This window comes from Solea senegalensis, linkage group LG6, assembly GCF_019176455.1.
Source record: "Solea senegalensis isolate Sse05_10M linkage group LG6, IFAPA_SoseM_1, whole genome shotgun sequence".
Taxonomy (NCBI): Eukaryota; Metazoa; Chordata; class Actinopteri; order Pleuronectiformes; family Soleidae; genus Solea; species Solea senegalensis.
This window is the reverse complement of record NC_058026.1, coordinates 12,553,750-12,578,796: the sequence shown is the minus strand read 5'-3', so window position 1 is coordinate 12,578,796 and position 25,047 is coordinate 12,553,750. Positions and strand designations below refer to the sequence as shown.

At 39.9% G+C, this 25,047-nt stretch overlaps 4 protein-coding genes across 8 annotated transcripts in view; 3 read left to right on the top strand and 1 right to left on the bottom strand.

The window, feature by feature from the left end:
• The window catches only part of rbfox2 (RNA binding fox-1 homolog 2), a 39,086-nt gene extending 36,119 nt beyond the window's left edge, over positions 1–2,967 (top strand). For all 4 annotated transcript variants that reach the window (XM_044027644.1, XM_044027645.1, XM_044027643.1 and 1 more), the window contains one exon: positions 614–2,967. In XM_044027644.1, the coding sequence (XP_043883579.1) occupies positions 614–658 (45 nt within the window). In that variant the 3' untranslated portion in view covers positions 659–2,967. The remainder of the gene's footprint in view (positions 1–613) is intronic.
• Positions 2,968–4,294: 1,327 nt separating this feature from the next.
• On the bottom strand, positions 4,295–6,290 carry LOC122770630 (retinal cone rhodopsin-sensitive cGMP 3',5'-cyclic phosphodiesterase subunit gamma-like). Its single transcript, XM_044027591.1, has 3 exons — positions 6,212–6,290; positions 5,023–5,142; positions 4,295–4,902 (listed from the first exon to the last, which is right to left on the bottom strand). The coding sequence occupies exons 2-3, from the start codon at positions 5,130–5,132 to the stop codon at positions 4,785–4,787; spliced, it is 228 nt and encodes a 75-aa protein (XP_043883526.1). The 5' UTR covers positions 5,133–5,142; positions 6,212–6,290; the 3' UTR covers positions 4,295–4,784.
• A 2,275-nt stretch (positions 6,291–8,565) lies between these two features.
• Positions 8,566–10,061, top strand: LOC122770654 (retinal cone rhodopsin-sensitive cGMP 3',5'-cyclic phosphodiesterase subunit gamma-like). 2 transcript variants are annotated; one of them, XM_044027624.1, is made up of 3 exons: positions 8,566–8,639; positions 9,220–9,341; positions 9,442–10,061. In XM_044027624.1, exons 2-3 carry the CDS (start codon positions 9,232–9,234, stop codon positions 9,557–9,559), a joined length of 228 nt encoding a protein of 75 aa, XP_043883559.1. In that variant the 5' UTR covers positions 8,566–8,639; positions 9,220–9,231; the 3' UTR covers positions 9,560–10,061. The 2 variants fall into 2 exon arrangements, with proteins under 2 accessions (XP_043883559.1, XP_043883560.1); XM_044027625.1 differs by having other exon boundaries at positions 8,620–8,636; positions 9,218–9,341.
• A 5,726-nt stretch (positions 10,062–15,787) lies between these two features.
• LOC122771417 (endoplasmic reticulum resident protein 27) lies at positions 15,788–23,083 on the top strand. Its single transcript, XM_044028981.1, has 7 exons — positions 15,788–15,938; positions 17,468–17,553; positions 19,303–19,440; positions 19,543–19,659; positions 20,424–20,549; positions 20,987–21,184; positions 22,991–23,083. The coding sequence occupies exons 1-7, from the start codon at positions 15,881–15,883 to the stop codon at positions 23,030–23,032; spliced, it is 765 nt and encodes a 254-aa protein (XP_043884916.1). The 5' UTR covers positions 15,788–15,880; the 3' UTR covers positions 23,033–23,083.
• Positions 23,084–25,047: the final 1,964 nt, after the last annotated feature.

Genomic DNA, 25,047 nt, shown 5'->3' with positions numbered 1-25,047 from the left:
GAGATTTTAGACATTTCCATGCTAAATGTCGGAGATTAATGCACTTTTTGAGGATTTGTACGTCGTTTTAACTGATCTACAGTTCGGCATTGTTCGGTTTGACTCTTGTGGCGGACGTCTTGCTCATGACTCTTCCTGTGATGAGGCTCTCTGACCGATCAGTGGCCGGCAGTCTGACAACGAGCGGGTACTAAAAAAGTACCAGGTACTATCGCTAATGGAAAAGCAAAATGGGCAGCCCGTGGCCAAGTGGAAAGGGAACTTGACTTGTAACCGGAGGGTCGCCGGTTCAAATCCCCACCCGGCCAAAAAGGGCTGGGGTACCCCTGAGCAAGGTACCCAACCCCCAATGCTCCCCGGGCACTACTCAGTGTGGCAGCCCACTGCTCCTAACTAGGATGGGTCAAAATGCAGAGGAATACTTTCCCTAAGGGGATTAATAAAAACTAACTTAACTTTAAAATAATTGTGTCGAGTTGCGCTGGGACCATGTAGTGGAAAAGCGCTGTTAGCAGTCTGCTGATTTGGAATTGCTGGATGGAAAATGCTCAATTGATGATAATAATATGAAATGTACTCCCAAACTCACTGTTGTTTTTCTTTTTACTTTCAGGCCACACTGTACAGGGGAGGCTACAGTAGATTTGCCCCTTACTGAGGACACTACATTTCCAAGGAGCTCCTCTCTTTCATTGAATTTCTCTAAAAGAGCTCTCTCTGTTGTCGTGGAGATGGACTGCATCCAGTTTTAAAGTGTGGATTCAACCACAGCAAAGAAATTTCTGATCCCACCCCAGAGCAGTCCCACGTTTTCTTATATATGCTACTACAGAAATAGAGGAATGCTGTATTAAAGACTGATGGATGGCCTTTACAATAAAAAAAAAAAAAAAAAGACTTAAAATGGCCACCTTCCCTATTGCACGGCTGTATTATATCCCCCCCCCCCATTCCCTCTGCACTCAGCAGCACAATACTCGAGATGGAGCCCAGAAGTTCTTCCAAAGGCTGTATGTGGATAAGTGACTTTTAAACAGCTGTCAAGCATGAGTGGGGAAGGAGCGCAGTGTTGCACACACTCGCCGTGTGAGGAGAGAGAGCGAGAGAGTGAAGAAAAGCTTGAAAACGAGGTGTTCACAAAATGTTGGAACAGTAAGAAGCGGGAAGATGCAACAAAAGAGCATCTAACAGCATTTTGAACCCGAACGATGAGTCACTAAATTGATAAAAAACACAGTGAATTATGGAATTCCTCCCTGGCATGAGTGGACGGTAAAGAAAGCAGTTTTCCTTCTGTTGTTGTGTTCTAGTACAGGACAGTTAAACGCGATGGCGCGCAGGGATGATTCATGACGCTGCAGAAAAGTCCGAAAGCTGAAGCAAGGAGGGTTATTAGAGCTGTTCCTTACCTCAAGTTTTCTTAGTTTGTGGAAAATGGTGAACCTTTAAACTTAAAAATTATTATGATATGCAATTAGTTTAGTGGAAAAAAAAGTTACCAAATTATTATTATTATTAGTATTATTATTATCATCATTGTAATTATTGTTATTAAATCATTATTATTGTTTGACAGCAGACGCTGCTGTCGTGGGAGACACAGATTTAATCAGTGAAATCAGAGAGCGAGCCTCTGTTTAAACTAATATTCCACATTTTGACACGACTTTAGCATCACTTTGTCATGCACAGGATTTTCACTACACTCTTGTGTGTCGTCTACACTACAGAGTGTGTAACACTACGCTGATTTTTTTTCCCCCCTTCTTCTAGATTTAGATCCAAACTCAGTCCTCCATGCACAACCCTGAGGTTTGTGTCTCCTTTCATGTAGAGATCTATTATTTGGATTTTATTTTCCCTCCACGCTCCATCTTTTCTAGAGCAAAGTCCAACATCGAACGAGTCTTCCTGAAACATACTTTAGTAGGTAATTGTGTTTGCGACGCTGCCAGCGGCAATTACCGAGCAAGAGTGAGAGATTCTGTCGGTGAGTTGATAGAAAATATTTAAATGCAAACAGCTTACTATTGTGCATATTTCTATACAGTTGTATTTGCAAAATGTGGCTTCTTTTTTTCTTTTTGGCTTTTGTTTTTGTTCCAAAGATTCGTAGAAAGCACATATTTCTGCCGTATGTATAAATATATAATCTTTGAATCTTTGTTATTATCCTATTCCTCCACAATCCTATTGCTGTCTTTGTTTGCTTTCATTCATCCACAGTTGTTTTTTTGTTTGTTTTTTTTAAATACCTGCATATCTTCTCCAGTAAAGTACAAGAAGCGACAAACTGAAGAAGGTATGCATGTGACACGGCTGCACGTTTTCCCCTCTTGGTTTTAATTTCAGTCGTATCCGTTTCTGATTTCGATAAAAGAGTCTTGTCACGTTTTAATTATATTTCAAAATATGCAGGAAAGGCTGGAGTTTTTTTTCTGTCATTTTTCCATGTTTATTTTTTTTACAGATGACTGAGATATTTGGAAAAATCGGCCTGTAGCACTTTGGCTCAGACCAGCTGTGTTATATTCTGTTTTATTATTATTATTTAAACGATTTTTGTGTAATGCAAACTTCCTAACATTTCAGTGGTGATATCTGTGGACTCTAGATATCCAGAAACATGTCTGAAAGTGTTATCCTTGTACACTCGTGGGTTAAAGGACCAGTTTGTAGGATTTTGTGAGGTGTGTGCACACATTGCAAGCAACTAAAAATCTACAGTGGCCTTATGAGTAAAACCTAAACAAAAGGCCCTCTCTAGACCCAGTGTTTGTCTTATCCAGTCTGGGTGACTGCAGAAACATGGTGGTTGCAACATGGCAGGCTCCATGGAAGAAGACCTGCTCCTTAGTATATACAAAAGGGCTCACTCTTAAAAAAACACAGATTTGTCATCCCGCGTGATTTAACACGGATTAAACGCGAATATTATGCTGTAGCAACAGTGGATCTCACCAAAAACCTACACACTGGTTCTTTAATATTCCCTAAATATATAATAACGTTTAAAAAAAAATAGATCCATATAAATAGAGAATATGCTCTGGACGACGTGGAAGAAGAAAAATATAGCCAAAGATGCTAACCCATAGTCCCAAGCATGTTCTGGTTCCCAACTCGAGAAGCGTCACAAAAAAAAAGATACTTTCAAAAAAATAAAAAATAAAAAAAATACACGTGGACTTTCAGAGCCACTTTCTGAAGACACGGACAAACCAGCATGAATGAATCTTGTCAAGTTTTCAAAGAGGAAAAACAAAAAAAAAAGAGTTTTGCATGAATCTTGTCTTTTCTATTTGACTCCTGAGCAGCCAGGATGTGTTCTTTATCCCCAAACTCTGTAAAGAACGACGGGCAGCGGGCGCTTTGAAGCTCGGTAGCACAACGCGGAGGAGAAGGAAGAGTGCTGTTTTAAAGGCTGACAAACAAAATGGCTGCTGCACAACCATCGTTTTCCTGTCGTGGTTTTCTTGCCACTGTATTTTAGTGAACTATGTGGCCATTCTTCATAGTTGTTAAGGTTTCAATGACCGGTCCTATTCCTCCATCATGTCAAATATTTCCCCTGACTGCCATTGTTTCTTTTTGTGTTTCTTTTTGTTTGTATATTTTCTGTTTTTGTTTGTTTGTTTTCTTTTTTGTTATTGAATGTCCATATAAAATGTTTTATATAAAATGTTTTGTTGTGAAAAAGCCTCCGGGTTCGTTTTCTTTTGGTGTCATATTATTATATTATAATAGTTGTTTTTTTTAGCTTATTTTTCACACATATGTGAAATTGGTGATGAGGTTTTGCCTTTTCAACTTTTTATTGTTCTGCGACATAACTGCCTTGCTGTGGCCGCAGATACTGCACTAGTTTATTGTATAATAGTATTTAATCATGATGATGACATAAGGGCCACACGGTTGGTGTCGTCGTTAGCTCTGTGGCCTTGGCAGCAAGAACAAGAGTCTTTCTGCATGGAGTTTGCATGTTCTCCAGCGTGTGTGCGTGGGTTTTCTCCGGGTTTTCCGCTTTCCCCCCACAGTCCAAAAACATGCAATATCGGGATTAGGTAAATTGGACACTCAAAATTGACCCTAGGTGTGAATGTGAGAGTGGATGGTTTGTCTCTATGTGTCCCGGTGATGGACTGGTGATCTGTCCAGGATGTGACCCCCAATCGTCCTATGTCAGCTGGGATTGGCACAGCTCCCCCGCGAGTGCAGTAGATGAATGGATGATGATGATAAACTGTATATGCTTCATTCTCCTCAGATGTAGACAATGAGCCTGAAGACACCATTTCTTTGGGGAAACGTCTTTATTAACAGTCCTATTCAGCTGTTCTTCCCATTTCCTAATAGTAGTGCAAAATAGTTTACATTCATAAAAATAAAAATATATCTCTTACATGGCTGTACATCAAGGAAGAAGAGGATCATGGAGTGGAAAAGGCAGGAGAGAGGAGCAAGGGGTTTATTGGTGCACTCTCACTGGTTCAACAGCAATCCAACCGGCTTACAACAGATCAGGTCTGTTGTTTCTCTATTGATGCACAGGCCAAGTGCAGATAAACGTGGTATTTGCTTGTTTGTTATGAAGTAGAAAAAGTAGGTTCGCCAAATTTGCCGTGTTCTGGTTTGGGTTTGCGATCCCATTTCTGAGGGAGGTGACGGGACATCAGAGCAGGTCGTTGGGGGAGGTGAAGAAGAGCAGGGACTGTGGGAGAGGGACAAACTCTGGGCAAAGGCCAATCGGCACAGGGAAGCGGAAAAGAGACACGAGAGGGTTTCTAGACAATTCCGTATTTCGCCAGGTCGCTGAGCTCCATGTCGCCAAAGGCTTCCCATGGGCAGACGACTGTGATGTCGGTGCCAAGACCCTCCATGCCGGGGATGTCGTCTCCAAATCTGCAAAAGAAAAAGGAGTAAAAACTCTGATCATTTTACCAGTCGAAGAAGTAGCGGTCATGTCCGTTACATAGCTAAAACAGTATAAATGTGTACAGTCGCACTGGATTACAGTCTTACCCCTTCTGGCCTGGTTTGGGTGCCTTGCTCTTGAAGGTGCGAGCTGTCCTCTGCTTGAACTTGGGAGGGGCCTTCTTGTCAGCAGGTGTAGCAACAGGAGTGTCTGCCATTTTTTATGCACTGGGGAAAAAAAAAACACAAACAAACATTTAGTGTTAATGTGTAAGATCCTTGCCTCCGTCTCCAGGCTCCCACTATATGCTTAACTCCCCCAGATTTGCTCAAATTAGAGACTAAAGCTGCCCTACAGCCCCTTAAGACCCTGTTACATAAATAGCTTTGTCTATTTTTACACCTCAGCTTAAAAGATTACTCTACGCCAAGACAGAGATGGAACATCTTCACAGACATAGGACTTATGTTCCTCAAATTCCAGAGTCTGAAGTCAACACATCAACAGTGGTTTGTAAGTTAAAATGAAGATTCTGCCTTGAACAACAGACTTTTTGCGAATTAAGCTTTAATTCCCAACTATTTTTTACATATGTGTTAGCTGTTTGATTTCACATAATCTTTAATTTATAAACAGATGCCAAGGGAAGCCACACTATCAGATAGAAATTATAGAAATTAGGGATTGACAATATGGGATAAGGTAGATTTTTTTTAAGAAATTTTCTTCATTGTACAAAATAAATGAACAAAAAAGGTTAATTGTTGAGGGCAAGTCAAGAAGGTAGCAGCCAATTCAGCCTAGTGTTTCAGTCATCAGTCATATTAGTGGAAACTAACTGAGCATCAATATCAAACAACACTAAGTCTCTATACTTATAATACAGTTTAGTTTGCATGTTAGAAATGGAAAATAATATAAAATGTGATCAAAAAAAGAAGCTAATTCAAATGCAGAAACTGCAGTGTATAACATATTGTTAGATATAATGTTAATTGAAACTGCTCTCAGGTTAGGAATGTCGTCTCCTAAACAGATAAACATATAAAAATGCTAATAGTGTTTACAGATCAGTGACAGATACTTCATTTATCTCTTAATATTATTGATTTACTCTTTTCTGCACAAAGAGTTACTTAAAACACTTAAGAGTAAGTTTGAGCAACAATATTGAAACATTTGAAATTAGGTAAATAGAATGTATCTATATGTAATGTGTATATATAGCAGAGCTACTATGAATTTCTAAGTTATAGAAAAGTCAAAAAGTTGACAGATTGAAGAGTGCGATCTTACCAGGTTTTGCAGTCTCACGCTTCTGTCCAAAGTCTCAGTGGTCAGTTTGTGTCTTTCTGGTCTCGGTCTGACGCTCTTCTTATATATGCTCTCTGCTAATCACCACAACACGCTCATCCATACCATTTCATAACCCCCGTCCTTTAATTAGTCTCTATGGGATTAAAGAGGGGCCGTCAGAAGTCGACCCTAATGTGCCGTGACATGTGAAGACGTTTGCGACTTTACATAACGATGCATCTCTGAGAAAAACAACATCTTGATGTTGTTGTTTGGAGCCTGAGAGTTCTTCATGTGGAATGGATAGATAGATTGATCTATAGATATATAGATAGATAGATAGATAGATAGATAGATAGATAGATAGATAGATAGATAGATAGATAGATCACCAAATATTCACAGTATTTTACAAGGTTTATTTTACACACATTTTGCTCTCCATCATCGTCCTGGATTAAACTGCTGTTCTTCATCCTTTTATTTATTTAAAATATCTATTTTGTATATTTTTTTCACCTGATTTATGTTTTGACTCTGCTTTAATTCATCAAATTTAAGCCCCAAGATTGAAACACACATACTTTTTAAAAGTTGTCCTGGCACACTGCATTTTTAAATGTAGTTTCCCTCCCTGGTCTCTCTGAAAACAACGTCTTTATTTGAATATTATTTGCGCTGTTTTAAATCAGATCTGGACATTTTAAAGCTTGTGTTTTTAAGAAGAGCAATATACGCAGTTTTAACTGTAATAAAATTCACAGTGAGGACTTTTCCAGGTTAATCTCTCTGTTGTTGAACATGATTTCTAATTGTCGTGCCTCTCCTGAACCTCAGTGCGGGTCGTGAGGTGAGGGATTAAGAGCTGAATGATTAAGTGACTGATCAGCTCAACAGGGTCCATGGTGTCTTCTGCTCTTACATCACATGTTTCAGATCCTGGAACAGACGACGTCACGTTTGTTTAGAAACGAGGTGACAGTTTCTGTTCTTTGTTGCTTTTGTTATTCACACCTTCATCCATCCTGAAAGCCAAAAAAGTAGTTGAAGTCACTTTTTTATAATATTACTTAAGTAAAAGTCTTAAAGTTTATGACATTTACTGTACTCAAGTATCAAAAGTTATTTTCTAATATAAAATGTTCTTCATGTATTCAGAAAGTAAAGATTGGGCCATGGTGGCTCAGTGGTAGGGCGAGTTGTCTCAACTGGAAGGTTGTGGGTTCAATTCCTGGCTCTGCCAGTCTATATGTGTCCTTGAGCGAGACACTTAACCCCATGTTGCAGTGTGTGAATGGGCATGAACGATGTGTGAATGAGTGAAAACTGTAGTGTAAAGCAGCTCATCAAGACTAGAAAAGCTCTATGTAAATACAGACCATTACCAACTCTTCTCCTGATTTTATTTAACAAAGATAGTTCATTAAATTTAGCGGAGTAAAAGTACCCAATTTATTTAGGAAATGTAGTGGAGTAAAAGTAAAAGATGCTAGAAATAAAAATTCTGAAGTATTTGTACTTTGTTGCGTTACAACACTGGCTGAAGTACGTGTTTTAGTATCGTTGGCCTTTTTTTTAGCATTATAGATAGGCCCCAGTAAAATGAAGAGAACTTCATTCATCCATTCATCATTCATTCATTCATTGTCTACCGCTTTATCCTACACATGAGGGTTGTGGGGGCCGTTGGAGCTGACACAAGTTGAAAGACGGGGTTCACCCTGGACAGGATTTATGAACTCATCAGTTCTAAACGCTCTCCTCTACATGTCCACATACAGTGCTCTGCAAAGGTCTTCAGCCACCATTTGTTGTTTTATTTCAATAACTATAATGAGCATACAATGTAATTATGTCTCAATCACTGTGATGTTGGAACACATTCAGAAAATATATAATATATAATATATAGAAACGGCTCTCTTAAAACCTGGAGTGGAATCCTGATGAATGTTAATGTTAGTGTTTGTTTGACTGGTTCATGCTGAGAAATATGTGCTGACACCAGGTTTATTCAAGACCTGAGCATGGTTGACATTTCGTCAATCTGTAAGACCAACAGTTACACATGTGATTATTTGTACTATGTGCGGTAAAACGATTATCAAACTTATTGTGTAAGGTTATGGTGTTTTTCTTATGATACAGTACGTGGAAGTAACATCATTTTTTTTAAGGCTTTAATCTGATAAACATGCTCAGTCACGACCTGTGCTTCACACGTGTATTGAATTTGGAAAACACATGGTTAAGCCGGGACAGAAGTGGAGCAAGAATAGTTGGCACATTAAAGAACGAGAGCCTGAACATCTGAGTGGATTAGCAGCTTGGGCGACTTTAAATACGGACAGTCCGGCAGAGAGAACCGACAAGCTCAGCAGTCAGCATCAGAAAACCTCACCAGTCAGATCTCTGCAAAAAAAAAAAGGTAAGACGACTGCACTTCTTCTCTTCCTGCCTCACATTTCCTTTTTCCATTTGTCAGTCACACAAATGGCTTTAGAAGTGTTTTATTTCGAGGGTCCTGATTTAAATTGAGCTGACATGAGATCTAACTTGTGATGAATCAAGTTTTGTGCACAAAGTTCTTCCAGGGTTTTTACTAAATTGACTATTTGGTAGGCACATTACCGAGCAGTCAGTTGAGGTGGATGAGAGTAATTTAGTCATTTGGCAGACGCTTTTATCCGAAACAACTTGCAAATGATCAACATAGTGAGGTAGAGAGAATGTTTTCTCGAAGGATATGAGGCCTCCAGAGTTTCATGGAAATAGAAAGAGACCGTGCTGCATCAGGGAGCAGAAAAGAGAACGATCTGACCTCGTGGGTGGAGAGGAAGCTGGAAACTGCAAATGAAATGCAAGAAGAGCATCCTTTGGAGCACAGGATATAAATGTGGACCAAACTGTGTTAAAGACAGGAACGTTTTTAAACCTTGTTGTAAAAACAAAAAAAGAAAGCTGCAGGGAATTCACAGATGTTGCTTGTCTCTGTTTTTCCTTTTTAGTAACTACTCGAAATGGCAGACGTCGCCGTTGCAGCACCCGTTGAGAAGAGGGCACCTCCCAAATTCAAGCAGAGGACTGCTCGCACCTTCAAGAGCAAGGCACCCAAACCAGGCCAGAAGGGGTGAGAAGAATCTACGATAGTTTTTAGTTTGTGTGTAACACAGTGTCCCTGCTGTCCATGCCATGATTAAACCGCCGTCTTGATTGTCTTCACCCCTCAGATTCGGAGACGACATCCCCGGCATGGAGGGTCTTGGCACAGACATCACAGTGGTTTGCCCATGGGAAGCCTTTGGCGACATGGAGCTCAGCGACCTGGCGAAATATGGAATTGTTTAGTGTTTTCTTCCTTCTGCCTTCACCCCTTTTTGCCATGATAGTCACTCATGTATTCTCGCTCTTGATTAAGCTGCCATCAACTGCACGTGTGCTTTAGAGAGGAGGCAGCACTTTATGACTTAGACATTTGACCTGGGAACAAATCCAGCACCTTTTCTTGTCTAATGCACTTTATTTATCTTTTCCCTAATTCTCCATCGCCCTCTGGCTCACCCCTGCCTTCCTTTTGCTTTCCTCTTTTCCTTCTTTCCTTCTTATAATGAGTGGTACCAGCAACTCTGGATAAAAAAAGAAATGGAGCATGGTGGCATGAACGGGAGTTTGGTATCTGCTGCTCTCTTTTTGCTGCTAATTTAACTTACACAGATTTATTTTTTGTGTATCAGCTAAATCCTATATATTTTTTGTCATTTTATTTTGCAGTAAAAAAAAGTCTGTCTGTTTTGTCAGTAGAGAGAAATAACTCCACTATACAAAATAAATGTTCACCTTTTCCATTCAACAAATTGTGTGTCATCTCTTGTGTTGTTGTTGCCGCACTTGCACGCTGCAGAAATATTAAATGACTGAAAAACCTAAATCTGTCTTCAAGGACAGAGGCTGGTGCTAAATAGAAACCGGAGAAGATGAAGCGATGCTGCTGTTGCCATGGCAACGGTCAGATTTGACAGATTCTGTGGCAGCAAAGGCCGTCGTGGGCTCAGCTTTTACAGAAATCCTGCATTTTAATGAGTTTTTAAATGGACAAGACGCACAAAGAGATCACGTGTCTGAAAAGATTACGATGTTATTTATCACTCATCTATTTATCAGCATCTGCTGTAGTCACCAAATATATGATGTCACACATTCACAGTACATTTATTAGTATTTATCGATTGGACATTTTCAATCCACATCTGCAAAACACAGACAAAACCGGCTGCACCTGAACATTAATTTGCAAAGACAGTAAGAGAAGCAGCAGCAGCAGCAGCAGCAGCAGCAGCAGCAGGTCTGAGGATTTAAACACCACACGATGTGAGATCTTACCTGGGTTTAAAGTTGTGTAACTGATGAAAAGTAAGTCGTGTAACCTGGTTACCACGGTAATCCACCAGTCACCTGGGACACCTGTGTTACATCACTGATCCGAGGGATGAGTTTTTACTTTGCATGCAAATGTTAAAAACAAAGCCTTTGTTCATAGCAGTTTGGTGACATTCTTATCTCACATATAAAAGAAAATAAGTACATGAGTGTTGAGTTTACGTGTCACTCCTGATCTTACCTGAAGTTTGTTGTTTGGGATTGTTTCAGATTTGCTGTTGTAAATCATATATTTATGCTCTTCTTTTATCTTCATGTCTAGACAAACTTACAATGTGTTTTCAAACCTTTCATCATGTTTTTTTTTTTTTTTCCACTTCATGTTTTCCTGAAATGGCTGCAGTGATTCTACAATCCTGAAAATGTGAGGTTTTCATTTCTGCCAGCGTGTTAGGACTAATCACTATGTTTGCTTTGTTCGCTCAATGAGCCTGTAATTGTTACGCCAACAAACATCAAGACTTAACATGTCCACACGAGTCGGAGATTTAACACTTTTCATTTATTTTAATTTATTTCAGTACATGTCCATCTGTCTGTCTGTCTGTCTGTCTGTCTGTCTACATATATGTGTATGTATATATATATACTGTATATATACACATACATATATGTATGTGTATATATATACATACATATATGTATGTGTATATATATATATATATATATACATATATACATTTATGTATGTGTATGTATATATATATATATATATATATATACATACATACATATATATATATATACACGCATACATTTATGTCAGATTTCTGAGCCTCAGGTTCACTAATTGGACAAGTGTTCAAAGCTGAGCTCAAAGACAGATCACATGACCAGTTAGAAAGTCAGCTGGGTGGTAAGAAAACAATCAATACGAGATACATGTTAACAGTTAACATATAAACAACATGCATCAGTTGTTAACACATGTGTTTCAAAAATGATCCCAACATAATATATTGTAGGAATCCGACTGTGGTTACTCCCTCACACAGCTTCACGCACACATGAGGTGCAGGTGTGCTTGTGTTTGATTGAATGACAGGTGTGTGTGTGTGTGTGTGTGTGTCTCAGTGGATCCTGGGAGCTGCTTCCTGCTTTCCCCTCATTCAGCTTCATGTTTCTGTCTGTCTGCATGCTTTCTTACAGATCAGCTGCTGTAAACACTCGCAGTAGCCTCTGAAAGTTGAAGATGATATAAAAAAGGTCGTCTGTTGCCTGAAACTAAAGCTGTGGTAAGAAAAATCCAAATCTTAAAGGAGACAAATGGGCATCATAAAATATAGAGATATTGTAAAATATGCAGCTATTTTGGACTGGATTAAACTCAAAATGTAAAATGGTAAATTGTTTAAACACTGCTATATTTGAACACATGACTGTATCCAAACATACTATTTAATTTGAATCGATGATTGTTGATACTCTTGGGTCGAGTCAGGCCTTACGCCCTGTGTCACATGAGACACATGAGGCTGGGGAATGTAGGAGCCAGTGTTAAGTTAATTTAGTTTAAATACCTTTTTGATTAAAACCTTTATTTTAATAGAAGGGTACCGTGGAACTTTGACAGCTGGGATAGGTAGACATGTACTGGAAAATATCTCACAATTTGGGTTGGTGGACGTGTCTGTTAGCAGCTGTGCTAGGTTTGGTGCAAAAAGGGTTTTTTGACTGTTGTATGTATTTGATAAATCTATAAATCGTCACTCACAACCTGGAACATCAAGGGAATATGTCTATGTGTTGTTGATCCGAGAGAGGCTTGGATATAATATGTGGATGGAAATGTAACCTGGATGTACGGCAAGCGGAAATAAACGTGCAAACCCTTTACATGACCCGTCGATGCACTCCTGAAGGAGTTTCACTGGTTGTGACGTCTGTGTGTGCATTTTACACCAGTCATGAGTCTGTGACGTCAGTGTTGGCCTACTTATTTACAGCATTACACTGTCCTCAGTATAATTTCACCCAAATCATTGCACATGTGTTTCAAATATTATCCCAACATAATATTTTTGTAGGAATCAGCGTCTGGTGACAAGAGTGATTCCCTCACACAGCTTCACACACAGATGAGTTGCAGGTGTGCTTGTGTTTGATTGACTGATGTGTGTGCGTGGATCCTGGGAGCTGATTGGTTCTTGCACAGGAGGTGCCAGTATAAGAGGCCTGATTGCCCCAGCTGCAGTCCAGTTAGATAACCAGTCACTGCCAGACTGTTAGAGGGACATGTTGTACTTGTTTGTTTTTGGGGAATTATTTTTTTGTATTAAACCTTTAAAATGCACCAGCTCCCTTACTATTTTCTTTCACATGATCATTTGTTGCTTTCTGTTCCATGTCACTGTACTGAATTCAATCCATTCTGAACCTTTTGCATTGAATCTGAAAAATTGGAGTTAATTTCATTGAACACTTTTAAATCCAAAACTGAGAGTTCTTGAGGCCGACTCCACAACATGCACTTGTTTTTCATCATCTGTTTTCTTCTTGATTGTCTTATGCTTGTGTTGTAAGTGTGTCGAGTGTTTTGTATTTGCTGCCGTCTATCTTGGCCACGACTCCCTCTTAATCTCTGTGGGATTTTCCTGGTTAAATAAAGGTTAAGGGTTAGTTTGTTTAGCACGTTTTTGGACTGTGGGAGGAAACCGGTGAACCTGCAGACACACAGGGAGAACATGCAAACTCCATGCAGAAAGGCCCTTGCTCTGACCAGGTCACAAAATTGGGTGTTTTTGCTGCAAATTGACAAAGATCCTGGGTTTTATTCAGTCCATAAGAATGAGTAATATTTAGTTCATGAATCCACAATGCTTCCCTTTTTTAATAGCTGTTAAAAAAGGTTTAATCAGGTTCCCCCTTTTGGATTTGGCAGCGCTTTGTTTGATACCCATAAAACTAAGTGAGGTTTAGCTGAGCCACGATTCTTCTCGATATAGTGTAGTGTTGAGCAATAGCATGATCCGTGCTGTGATTTCGTATGTTCTGTTGAAGTATTTTGTTTTATGTAAATTATAATTATGCATGAAGAGTCATTTTTGATGTAAAAGAGAAAGGTTACAGGGTTCAGAGTGAAGCTGTCTTGTCCTTAAGCGGTTCATTGTATTTCTGTGCATCCATCTGTTATTTGTCTGCTCTGTGGTCGTCCAGACTCTAAACCTCTGCAGTTTTCAGGAGGCTCATTTTGTCTGCGAACAACAAAAGGTCAAATGTGATGTAAATCTTCCTGTGAGTGTCAGAAGTGTTTTCGTTCGCTTTTAACACCAAGACGAAAATCTAACATTTTTGTGGTGGCTTCTGTGGTGGCTTCTTCTGTCTCTCTGCTGAAACTGTCGGTCCTCCCATAACTCAAACTTTTACTGTAAGTCTTGTTATCAAGGTGATGTTGCTTTGTTTTTTATATCAAAACTAATTTTACTTTAATTTTCTGTCAATACATTTATTAACATTGTTGTGTCATGTGAATTAACCATGTTTTATTTTCTTGTACTGACGTGAGTCTCAATAATCCAAAGATTATAGATCATTTTATTAGTCATTAGTCTGATACTACTACTACGGTCGCTTAGTGGTTGAGCCAGTTGTCTTTCAAATGCAAAGTTGTGAGTTTGGTTCCCAGCTCAGCCATTCTACGTGCCAATGTATTCTTGGGTCAGACACTTAACCCCAAGTGTGTGAATGGATATGCACGGTGCCTGTAAATCTTTGAGTGGTCATCAAGATTGAAAAAGTGCTATATAAATACAGACCATTTCACTGCTAATAAAACAAGTGAAAACTAATAATACAATATTATTAATAGCTGAAAAGCCTGGTAATTTAGATCTTCCCCCTCAGTTTCTTCAACACACAAACCTAAATCAGGCTTTCACTCTGCTCTGAAGTACAATTTATTTGCTCATGTACTTCACTTTGTGTTGACATCATGGTGAATGGATGAGGCAGGAGTTGTTTCCCCTCATGTGGTGAATGCACCAAAATGCGGCCCAGTTAATCTGTGGTCACACATGCTTGCTCTCTGGCTATTTGCAACCTGCCTGGGAATGAAGTAAGAACATTAACTAAGCTGCTATTTCTGCAGAGGCTCCCACCCACGACACGTTTATGTAACACACTGCAGCACAAGTGTGAGTGCAGCTGCTTCCAGACACTTCTAATAAAACTTGTAGTCGGCCCGAGCCTTTAGGGGACGCTACGCAGAATTTGATTTGGGGGCCCCCCCCCTTCCAACTATGTGGAGTCACCTGTGCTTGACGATTATTAACACGTTACAATTATCAATTGTATTAATACAGACGGATTATGAACTACTCTTCCCCTGGGAACTGATGCATAAGGGAATCTGGTAAATGCGATTTCCTATATTCTGGTGCATTTTTGAGAGCTGGAAAACTGCAATACCTCAATTTATTCAGATTCATAGCCTTTTGCTTTTTGACTAATTAAGGTAGTGACTTGGGCTTCAGGGCCCCTTGACCGCCTGGTCGGCTCATTCAGTAATCCATGCTTGCTCACACAACAACAATGTTTTGGGGCTCCCCTCTAGACCTCTGGCCCTTGTTAGACCCCTGTATTAATGTAGTCATTATTTACACCAAACCAGACACCTTTTAACCTTAGAGGGCACTTGGATCACAGATTTATTTTAAACTTTCATATTCAAAGTGAAGCACTAAGTATGGTTTACTGAAGTTAAATTGAAAAATTCATTCAATCATGTCACTTGTTATTTAATATGTTTAAAAACAAAAACCAAACACTTGATTGGGGGCCCCCTTGTGGCCAGGAGGCCCTTAGTTCACTTATGCCATGGTCCTGCACAACACACTCACAGAACTAAAGTCTCAACTTAAATTCACAAAGTTTCACTGCTTTGTTTTCCCTCAGGGACACTGATATGTGTCATCTCTCGCACTCAAAAAAACAAACAAAAAATAATTGCTCTTGGGGCCCTTGTGGTCACAGGGCCCTAAGCAGTCGCTTAGTTCGCTTGGGCTCTGGGTGTGGTTACAAAGGCCTGTCCCTTGTCCTGTGTTGACACGTAGTCCAACGTCCCAGAACCCCGACTTATCAGCAACACCTTGATGTTTCCCACGAATGCCTCCAATCACATCACAGGAAAGTTTCAGCAGCCGCAGGCAGCAGAGGTGACGTGACACTTTGAAAAGTCTCCCGACCTTTCCTCAGTTGTCCTTTTGCTTCACTCTCAGTTGAAGCCGTTGAAACATGCTGACCTCTGTGTTTCTCGCCCTTCTGGTCTCTTCTGCTATCGCCACAGAAAAAGGTAAATGGGTTTGAGTTCATCGATAAACAAATACTTAAATAAGCGATATTAATATCTTTCTGCTTTGTGTTCACTGCTGACATAGACGTAGACTCTTGAATAGCTTAAAGCGTAACTAAACCCGTAAACCACTTTCAGGTTAAAACTAGTTTAAGATTATATAGTAATATTATTGACTGATCCAGGTCCAACTCTTGGTAGATTTTGAATTACGTATTTTGTGTTAAAAATGGGTGCATGTACTGCCTTCTCTGGATAAACACCTCCCATTACATATGAATTAGCTGGCTCTTCCCATGTTGTTACTGTCCCAGTTCTCCGTCACTAACCGTCCTCCTCTAGCCGCCCCAGACACAGTGGGGGGACTCGGAAGTAGAAGATGTAGAAGACGAAGAAGTATCCGGTTTACTTTTCAGAATAAAAGATCCCATGTTGACACCACATCATACTTCACTTTTTTATCTAAAATGTATGAATAATATCGGTAGATACTTGAGTTGTTAATCGGTATTGGACACAAAAGAGTAGTATCGGGACATCCCTAGTAAAATCCCACAAGTTGGATTGTTGGATTGGATAAATAACTCCACCGTCCTTTTACAGTAGTTCTCTAACCAATTTTCTTCTAAATTCTTTGGCCACCATGTAGTTTGAGGGTGTTGCAGTGTGATGAGGGTTGAGTTTTCATGGACTCTGATCTGACTTTAAAAAGTCACCTTAGTTTGTGTAATATAATCTAAAGAATATATCAATATGGCGCAGCAGGAAAAAAAACATGCTTTTATCTTCAGTTGATTAGATGACTACAATGCTGCAGCTGATTCTGAACGATGCTGTCCGTGTTCTCACTCAGACCTAAAAGTTTTTTTTAACTCCAGTTCTGAGGTCCTTCCACTGGCTTCCCATCTGCCAAAAATTGATTTTAAAATATTGCTTCAGCTTTTATACCCCAAATATCTGGAACAAACTCCCAGAAGAGCTAGTGCAGGTCTGCGAAATCAATTCATTCTTTTAAATCTAGCCTGAAAACCTGTTTTCCACTGATTTTCAATTAAAAAAATATCATCGCTGCTGAACCTCAGCTGGAACTGCAATTTGTTTTGCAATTCTTTTTTTTCTCTCTTCCTTTTACCTCTATTTAAATGGTTTTTTTTTTTGTGCGTTTTATTATGCCTTTTTATATCTTTAATGCTGCTGCTCTTTCTTTTTGTTTTATTGTAAAGCACTTTGAAATGCCTTGTTGTTCAAATGTGCTGTATAAATAAACTTGCCTTTGCCTCCATGGACAAACAAAAATAGTAAAAGGGCATTTTTTTTACTGCAGTTTTTGTGAAATGTATATTGCACAATGACGGTCAGATAGCGTATATTGTACGGCCCAAGTGAGCATATTTACATGCTGATGTAAACATACACATCAGTGTTACCTGTGTGAGCTGATAGCATGGCAGGTGTCTTATGACTGTTTAAAAACTGTGTTTATCTGTGTCCACTTTATCTTGCTGTGTGTTTATCTCTCTCTCTCTCAGGCGGCGCTCTACCCAGCCTGAATGACACCAAAGCTGCTGAGACCTTCATCGACTCTGCTGACGTGGTGGTCATCGCATTTCTGGAGGTCAGACGTGACAATTATATGTAAAAAAAAAAGAAGTAAAGAAAAGTCTTAAAGAAGACGTATGTAAGATTATTCATGCATGAATAATTTTTTAGGCCAATGATCGAAACAGCTCAGTGGCCAAAGGGTCATCTTTCAACTGGAAATGTGTCCTTGGGCAAGATACTTAACCCCACGTTGTTCGTGGAAGTTCTGCTGGAAGGGTGCATTCACACCAGCCTTTCGTAATTTAACCTTAGTTTATTTGCTCAGGTGCCTGGTTCGTTTGGGGAGATGTGAATGCACAACTGAACTCTGATCCGCATCAAAGAAGCGAACTCTGGTCCGCCTAAAGACGTAGGTGTCAATTCGCTTTAAGTGAACCAAATGCAGGAAGCAGACTACAACGCAGGGCACTGTCGCTACAACACAACCAAAACAAAAAGCAGCTATGAGACTTGAAGTGTGACATAGTCGAAGATTTTCCTGGAAAATCTAAAAGATACGCAGTTTAGTGAGTAGCCAGTGAGTTGTTGAAGTTTGAATAGAAATAGAGTCTGCTAATATCAATGAACAACCAACTCCAACAGAAACCCCACTAAAGCATAAAAAGCAAAAGATTGTTTTATCAAAAAAGAGGAAAATATGTGATGTTGCGTTCATTACGAGGTAACTAAAGCAAATAGTTACCTATAGTTAATTATAGGTTGATCGCTCATATGCACAGAAAAGAAACAAAAGTTTCCCTGTACAATGAAAGTCTTACTTTGCTGTCCACTCATTTGTCATGAGCGTGAGCATGGTGATTAGGCTGCAGTTCACTTACAGCAAGAAAGTGTCACTATAGAGAACTCGCATTAATGACTTAAAATTTGAGTCAAGTGCAGCAGACACCGTTTTATGGCTTAGTTAATGTCAACATGCATGTGGCACAGCAGACGTGATCAAACACGTGAGCCGTGTGTGAGACCGTGAGAGCTCGCACCAAGACCACAGCATTTGTTTGCAGTCATGTGTTGGAGATGCTGCTTGTCACGAATAGATTTCGAAGAAGGCCGTATTTCGTGTGGCCACACCTTTGGCAGGGCTGGTGCTGTGAGGACAGAGTTTGGCTGGCTGGCCCGCAGAGGCGAGACCTTTGGCCAGACTCAGGATGCTGGGGAAGATGGCTGGCCACTTGACAGGAAATACATGTGTATCTGAAGGCTTGTGGGATTGGCTCCATTGACTCTTGCATAAACAAGAGCAAAGACAGAAAAAAGGTTCATGAGAGGAGAATGGAAGAGCGAGGAGGAGAGCACATGAGGATAACACACAGTTGGACGGCGATACTGTCGGAAAAAGAGACCAAAACATTGGTGCTGTGACTCACTGGGAATGAACACATATTACAGGCTGCAAAATGATAAAATAGATTGCCAGAGCTCATGCAATAGTGACTCAGAAATAGACATGATTCACCTTCCTTTGACTCAGCCTTGTCTCGCTCTTCCTGAAGTCTTTCTTAGCTCTTTCATCACTGTCTGTATCACCTGTACTTACTTTACTCACTCACTGAAATCTCCCTAAGAACATGCTCTCACTGTAAAATATGACCTTTCATGTCCTGACCCACACTTAGTTCAAGGTGGAGAGATAATAAACCATATTTCCAGGGAGTCAACAGCAAGAACTTTGTAAAATAAAAACAAAAATAAAGGGAAACAACTTGTAGAATTTTGTGTATGGGTGAGTAAAACAACCTTATGTACGCTGATGTCTCACCGTCAGGGAGAAGACAGTCGTGGATATGAGGAGCTTGTTGCAGCAGCGAAGCGCGTTGACTCAGTGCCAGTCGCCATTTGCACTGTGAAAGAGGTGTGGGCTGACTACAAGGTCTCCTCAGACACCATCACCCTCTTCAGAAAGGTATTTCACATCATTTACAATATACAGCACGTTTGTCCCACAGGATCATTTTAAAGATGTTCGTGTGTGTGTGTGTGTGTGTGTGTGTGTGTTGTGGTCCAGGCTGATAACCACCAGGAGAATCTTGTCCTTGCCGACGCCAAGAAGCTAGACAGTGATGGTCTTACAAACTTCATCACCACCAACGAGGTCCGATACATCACAGAATACGACCAAGTGGTAGGACCGCACCCTTTTTATACATATATAGATAAAAAAAATCTACCTAGGACTATATATTTCCCAGAGGAGTTAATGGTGCCTGTTTCAGGTCTTCTTCAAAAGAACATGATGTTATTTTTGTGATTTATGTTCCTGTTTGAGGCAAATTAGACACTCTAAATTGACCGTCGGTGTGAGTATGACAGTGGATGGTTGTTTGCCTCTATGTGGCCCTGTGATGGACTGGCGATGTGTGCACGGTGTACCCCACCATTCGGCCTATGTGAGCTGAGATTGGCACCAGCAGTCCCCCCGTGACCCTCATGTGGAGGATAAAGTGGTAGAAGATGAATTGGCTGAACCAGTGGCTGAAGTGTTTGTTGTGAATCCTTCGGGATTCATAGACGAGGAAAGAACGCAGAGAAACGCCCAAAAGCAACGTGAATTTGAGTTTCCATTCTACCCCCGCTTTAAAGGGGAAGCACAGTGCATACAAGTGGAGTGGACACCAGTGTGATTGGTGTGGTCAAAAACCAACTTGGCACTGGTCAATTGTGAATCCCACAATTCACAAGGAGTTTGTTTTGCAACAGGAAGGCACACATACACAGTCTGTGGTTGACACACTAAAGACAAGACACACATGAAGGGAGAAACACAATGACTGTATGATGGATAATTGCTATTAGATCCTATCATATGAGAATGATCGTTGGTAACCAGTGAAAATAAGAGATCTGTCCATCTAAATGCTCTCGTCTCTTTCTGCCATCCCCTCTCAGACAGCAGTGGGCCTCTTCGGTTCAGAGGTGAAGTCACACCTGCTGCTCTTTGCTAACAGGGGGACTAAAGAATTTACTGAGCTCAAGAACAAACTGGAAGCTCTGGCTCCTGAATTCACAGGCAAGGTAAAGAGACCATGCACAACATTCATTTACCTGCAAACCAACAGTTTATAACCAAGTTACTCAGTCTTATCACACCTCTAGTATAAAAGCAGCATTATGATTTCTACACGTCTGCAAATGTCTAATGTAATGAATTCTGTTCCTGCTTAAAGATATGTTTACTGTATATACATATATCATTACTGCTGCACTAACAGCACATATGTATGCATTGTAGCTCAAACCGAAGCTATGCAACATTATTTGTATGCAGTTTCCTTCGTATGAAAATGAGCTCTGTCAAGCAAGACTATCAGACCTGACTGTATACACTGTGCATGTGCATTTAAAATCTTCCATTAGTCAAATGCGACCTCCATAAACAATCACAGCTGAGGCTCCACAATAAGTTAAGTCAAGGTATAGAGGAAAATAACATTCACACTGCTGTGTTTCAGTTCTTGTTTGTGCTGATTAACGGAGCGGTGAAGTCCAACTCTCGGTCACTCAACTACTTCGGTATCAAGTCTCAAGACCTCCCACGAGTTGGCATCTACGATGGTGACTCTGACATGAAGTGGCTCCTTCCTGTGGGAGAGATTTCCACTGAAAGAGTCCGGGAGTTTTGCCAGTCCTTTCTGCGGGGAGACCTGAAGGTGAGCAACCTTTTTGGGTATTTAGGTGTATTTTAGCACAACATCTGGGGAAGATGTGGATGTAGGTGAGAAGCTATAGTGTTCAATGGCTAGATTTTTGATACTCACAAAATGAGCAGTATAATTCCCCAGTAACGTAACACAGGATGAAAAGAAAAGCACTTCTGGTTGTTACTGTGAAGTAAAAGTGCCACATAAAAGACGAGAAATCTCCCTGTGAGCACTAATTTGCTGTGTCACACCACAGAGTCTGAAGTCCTTCAGCCAGACACAAACACAGCTTCTCACCAAACTCTGCCTCCATACAGCCTCACATACAAGCAAGGTTATTATAGTTAACAAAAAACTAACCAAGTGACCAAAACGCTTTTTTTGTTAACTAAAATAAAAATAAAAACTAGATTTTGAAGAAGAAAAAAAAAGATAACTGAAACTGAATTGTGTGTTTATAAAACTATCTTAGATTGTAGTGAAAATGTGCTTAGTTTTTGTCTTTGTAATTTCATTTCATACATAATACTTTTGGGTTCATCTGAAGGGTATTTATATTTTCATTATGTTGATTAGGTTCATCTAAGTGAATCAAACCTCTAGTCTTCTATTGGAAATACACTTCAGTCTCATTTCAGTCTAAATATTTGAGTCAGGGATGGTTGCTCATTTGTCATACATTTTTTAAAATGACCTCTTTTATTGAGTTCTAGTGAAACAATACTTATGACCTTTTTGAATCTAAATACCTGGCAAATACTCCATATTATAAAAAACTAAAACTAGCAAACCAGTTCTAAAAACGAATTAAAGCTAACTCATTTTAAAAAACAAAAGTCAAAACTAAACAAAATCCAAAACAGTTAACACGTCATAATTTACACTTACTTTATTAACTGTGAAATAAAAGCAAAGGTAGCAAAAACATGCCACAGATACACATTTCTGCAAAGTGGTATTTTAAAAACAACAACAACATGTTCACAGCCATCAGTACGGCCTATGTTTATGTGTTTGTAATGGGCTATGATTAATGTATTAATATATATGGTTTTAATGCAGTATGAGGTGAATGTAGTTTTAACTACTTAAATTACTGCTTGTTGGCATGTGACTACATACTGTATGCTTGTAAAGTAAGAAATGCATTATTTACAAACTAGTAAACTAAACTAGTAAAAAAGAGAAATCAGCATGCTCAGAAAATCACCCTCAGACTCCTTGTGTAAATACATGTTTGCTCTTTTTATTCATACCTTGTTTCTGCTGAAAACATCTCTGCCTCCATGCAGTGGCCTTCAAACTCACCGAGGTGATCAGCTACACAAACAGTTCTATGATGTTGTTGCTGCGGCGGCGGCAGTTTGTTTTGTTCGTTTCCCTCCGGCTCAGTCAGATTTTCCTCTGCTTTTCTTTGACAACTGGAGCTTTGCCTGAAAAAGAAGGTTTTGACTGTAATTTCCCTGCAAGAGTCCCTGTAATTTTAACGATATGTTTACTTGATAAATGTAGCTGATGAAGTCTGTGTGTTTCACCATCTTCATCTAGGGTTAGCCATAGAAAATAAGATTTTTATTCAGGATGGGAGTCAATTTAAGAGCTTTTCCTAGTGCACAGGTGTAGATCACAGGTGCAGTAAATTCTTGAAATGAGATGTTTTTGGGGAAAATCCATTACAATAGTCTGTGCCTGTGTCATTGCAACACCAAATAAATAAACTTGAGGTAAACTGGACTTAACAGTATATATGCACATTGTTTTCATGGTGCTTCACTCGCTGCTGTATTTAACTTGTTATGTTTTCATCATTTTCAGGAGGTGAAGCAGGCCGGAGCTGAAGCCAAAACCGAACTCTGATAGAACAAGTGTAAATAAATTATTCTACATTAAATAAATAATAAATGATGAAAAGACTGATGTGTTGCTGCATTGAAATCACAGGTACTCTCTTTTGTGACACTTCAGATTCAGTTCATTTCAAGCGCGGGTAAAACTATTCAAAGTGAAGTGAGCGTGTGCATATCATGTGCTCTCACTTATTTACGCTTGTATGTTGTGTTTTGTCAGTTTGAGCGAACGTGAGACCGTCTGCGGTCTGGTTTTGCCGACCACAGGTCACTGGCCACAAGTCGTAGTGATTTGGCAGAGTTTGACAGTCTGTCCACTAATGTTATTGTCAGAACCACAATAGTCAGACCTCGGAGAGACTGACAGAGAGCAGAGTGGGACCATCTGAACGGAGACAGACACCGTAGTTGGTCCTGCTTTCTTTATGATTAAAAGAGTGTGCAAATGAAGTGGAAAGCACGCCTCTGTGAAGGATAAACTTACATGAAATCCCGCAGTGAAGCATGTGAAGGAATCACAGAGGCCATGATATAACCTAGAGCATGAAAATCCACTATTTAAAGGCTATAAAAGCTCTGTGAGAGAACAATAGCCTGGATGTAGACATCAAGAGTGTTAAGGTTTGGGCTTGTCCCAAAAATATTCTCCCAAAGTGAAAGGGGAATTTCAAGGCCCAGACTGTGATCAGTATAATTAGTGGTATCGTATTGTATTGCCAGATACACACACCCGGTGGAATTGGGGAAAGTCTGGCAGGTGGACGGTTCTCAGAGACCGGATGGAAATACACACACACACACACACACACACACACACTCTGTGTGCTGCTGCCATCTCAGTGTGTTTACCGAGCCAGTTAACAGATCAGAGTTACATAAAGATCTGAAGCCAGTCAAAAGGGTGAAAGATGCATTAGTGAGTTTGAATGTTCAGCTTTTGTTTCCTTCAGTGGGACAAATAATAAGATACTGCCCCTGTAATCAAACAATTTAGGCTGATTTTAACAGATAATCTGACCCAATTATCCTGTAGTGTAAGGGATTAACAGATGCAATTTTAACGTTATTGGACCGGGAAATGGATGTTTTGTAGCCAAGTCGATTCTGTCTTCTCAGCCATGACTTTATCCACATTTTTTTGTGTTTCTCGGCACAAAACCTTGCGCAAACACAACCGTTTTTAACTGACAACGATGACAGTTTGTCAACATGTCTGTTAATATTGTAACTCATGCGAGTTTCTGTGACATCCCAAATCCCTGAAATTGTGTGATCAAATGCCAAGTTTGAGGTCCTGCTGGATCGTGTAGTCTGTGCTTTCTCAGGACTTAAAAATGGAAAACTGTACAAAGTGTGTTGTGCCTGTGGTCTCCCATGTTTTTAAAATCAAGTCAGATTTGAAAATCCTCTAGTGTGGGGCAGGCCTAAATTCAGAAGGCACCCACGATTGTCGGAAGGGCCAGATCGGGACCGAAATCTGGCCAATTATCCTCTCGTGTGGGGCAGACTCAAAGGGAATGGTTCAGTGTTCCTGTAGTGAACCCGCACTGAAAACATGGCTGCCAATTGAGATAGGTTACTTGATAGCCACAGTTACAGTACATGCTGTGTAATGCTGGCGACGGTGGAAACACAGTTGAAACACAATCTCTGTGACTGCAGCGACTGTATGTGTTTGAAATTACTACTGTGAGTTGTTGAGAAGCCTTGATGTTTTTTTCTCATGACTTCACCTCTCTCCTCCTTTGTCTGCTGCTCAAATTAAACTCTCCACCAGAGATCTTACAGTGCTTTTGTTGTTGTTGTTCTTGTTGCTAACCTAAGCAGTAATGTAGCTCTTACATAGCCAGAAGAGAAAATGTCATAAATCTTCATCTAAAAGTTGCCTGTAAGACGCGTCTGTACTAAGTTAGAGATAAAAGGTAATTTGTCAGTCTGTGTAAGTTAGATTTGTTGATCGATGATCTCTTTTATTACCTTAAGAATGCTAGAATTTGACATTTAAAGCAGTCTTATTATATATTT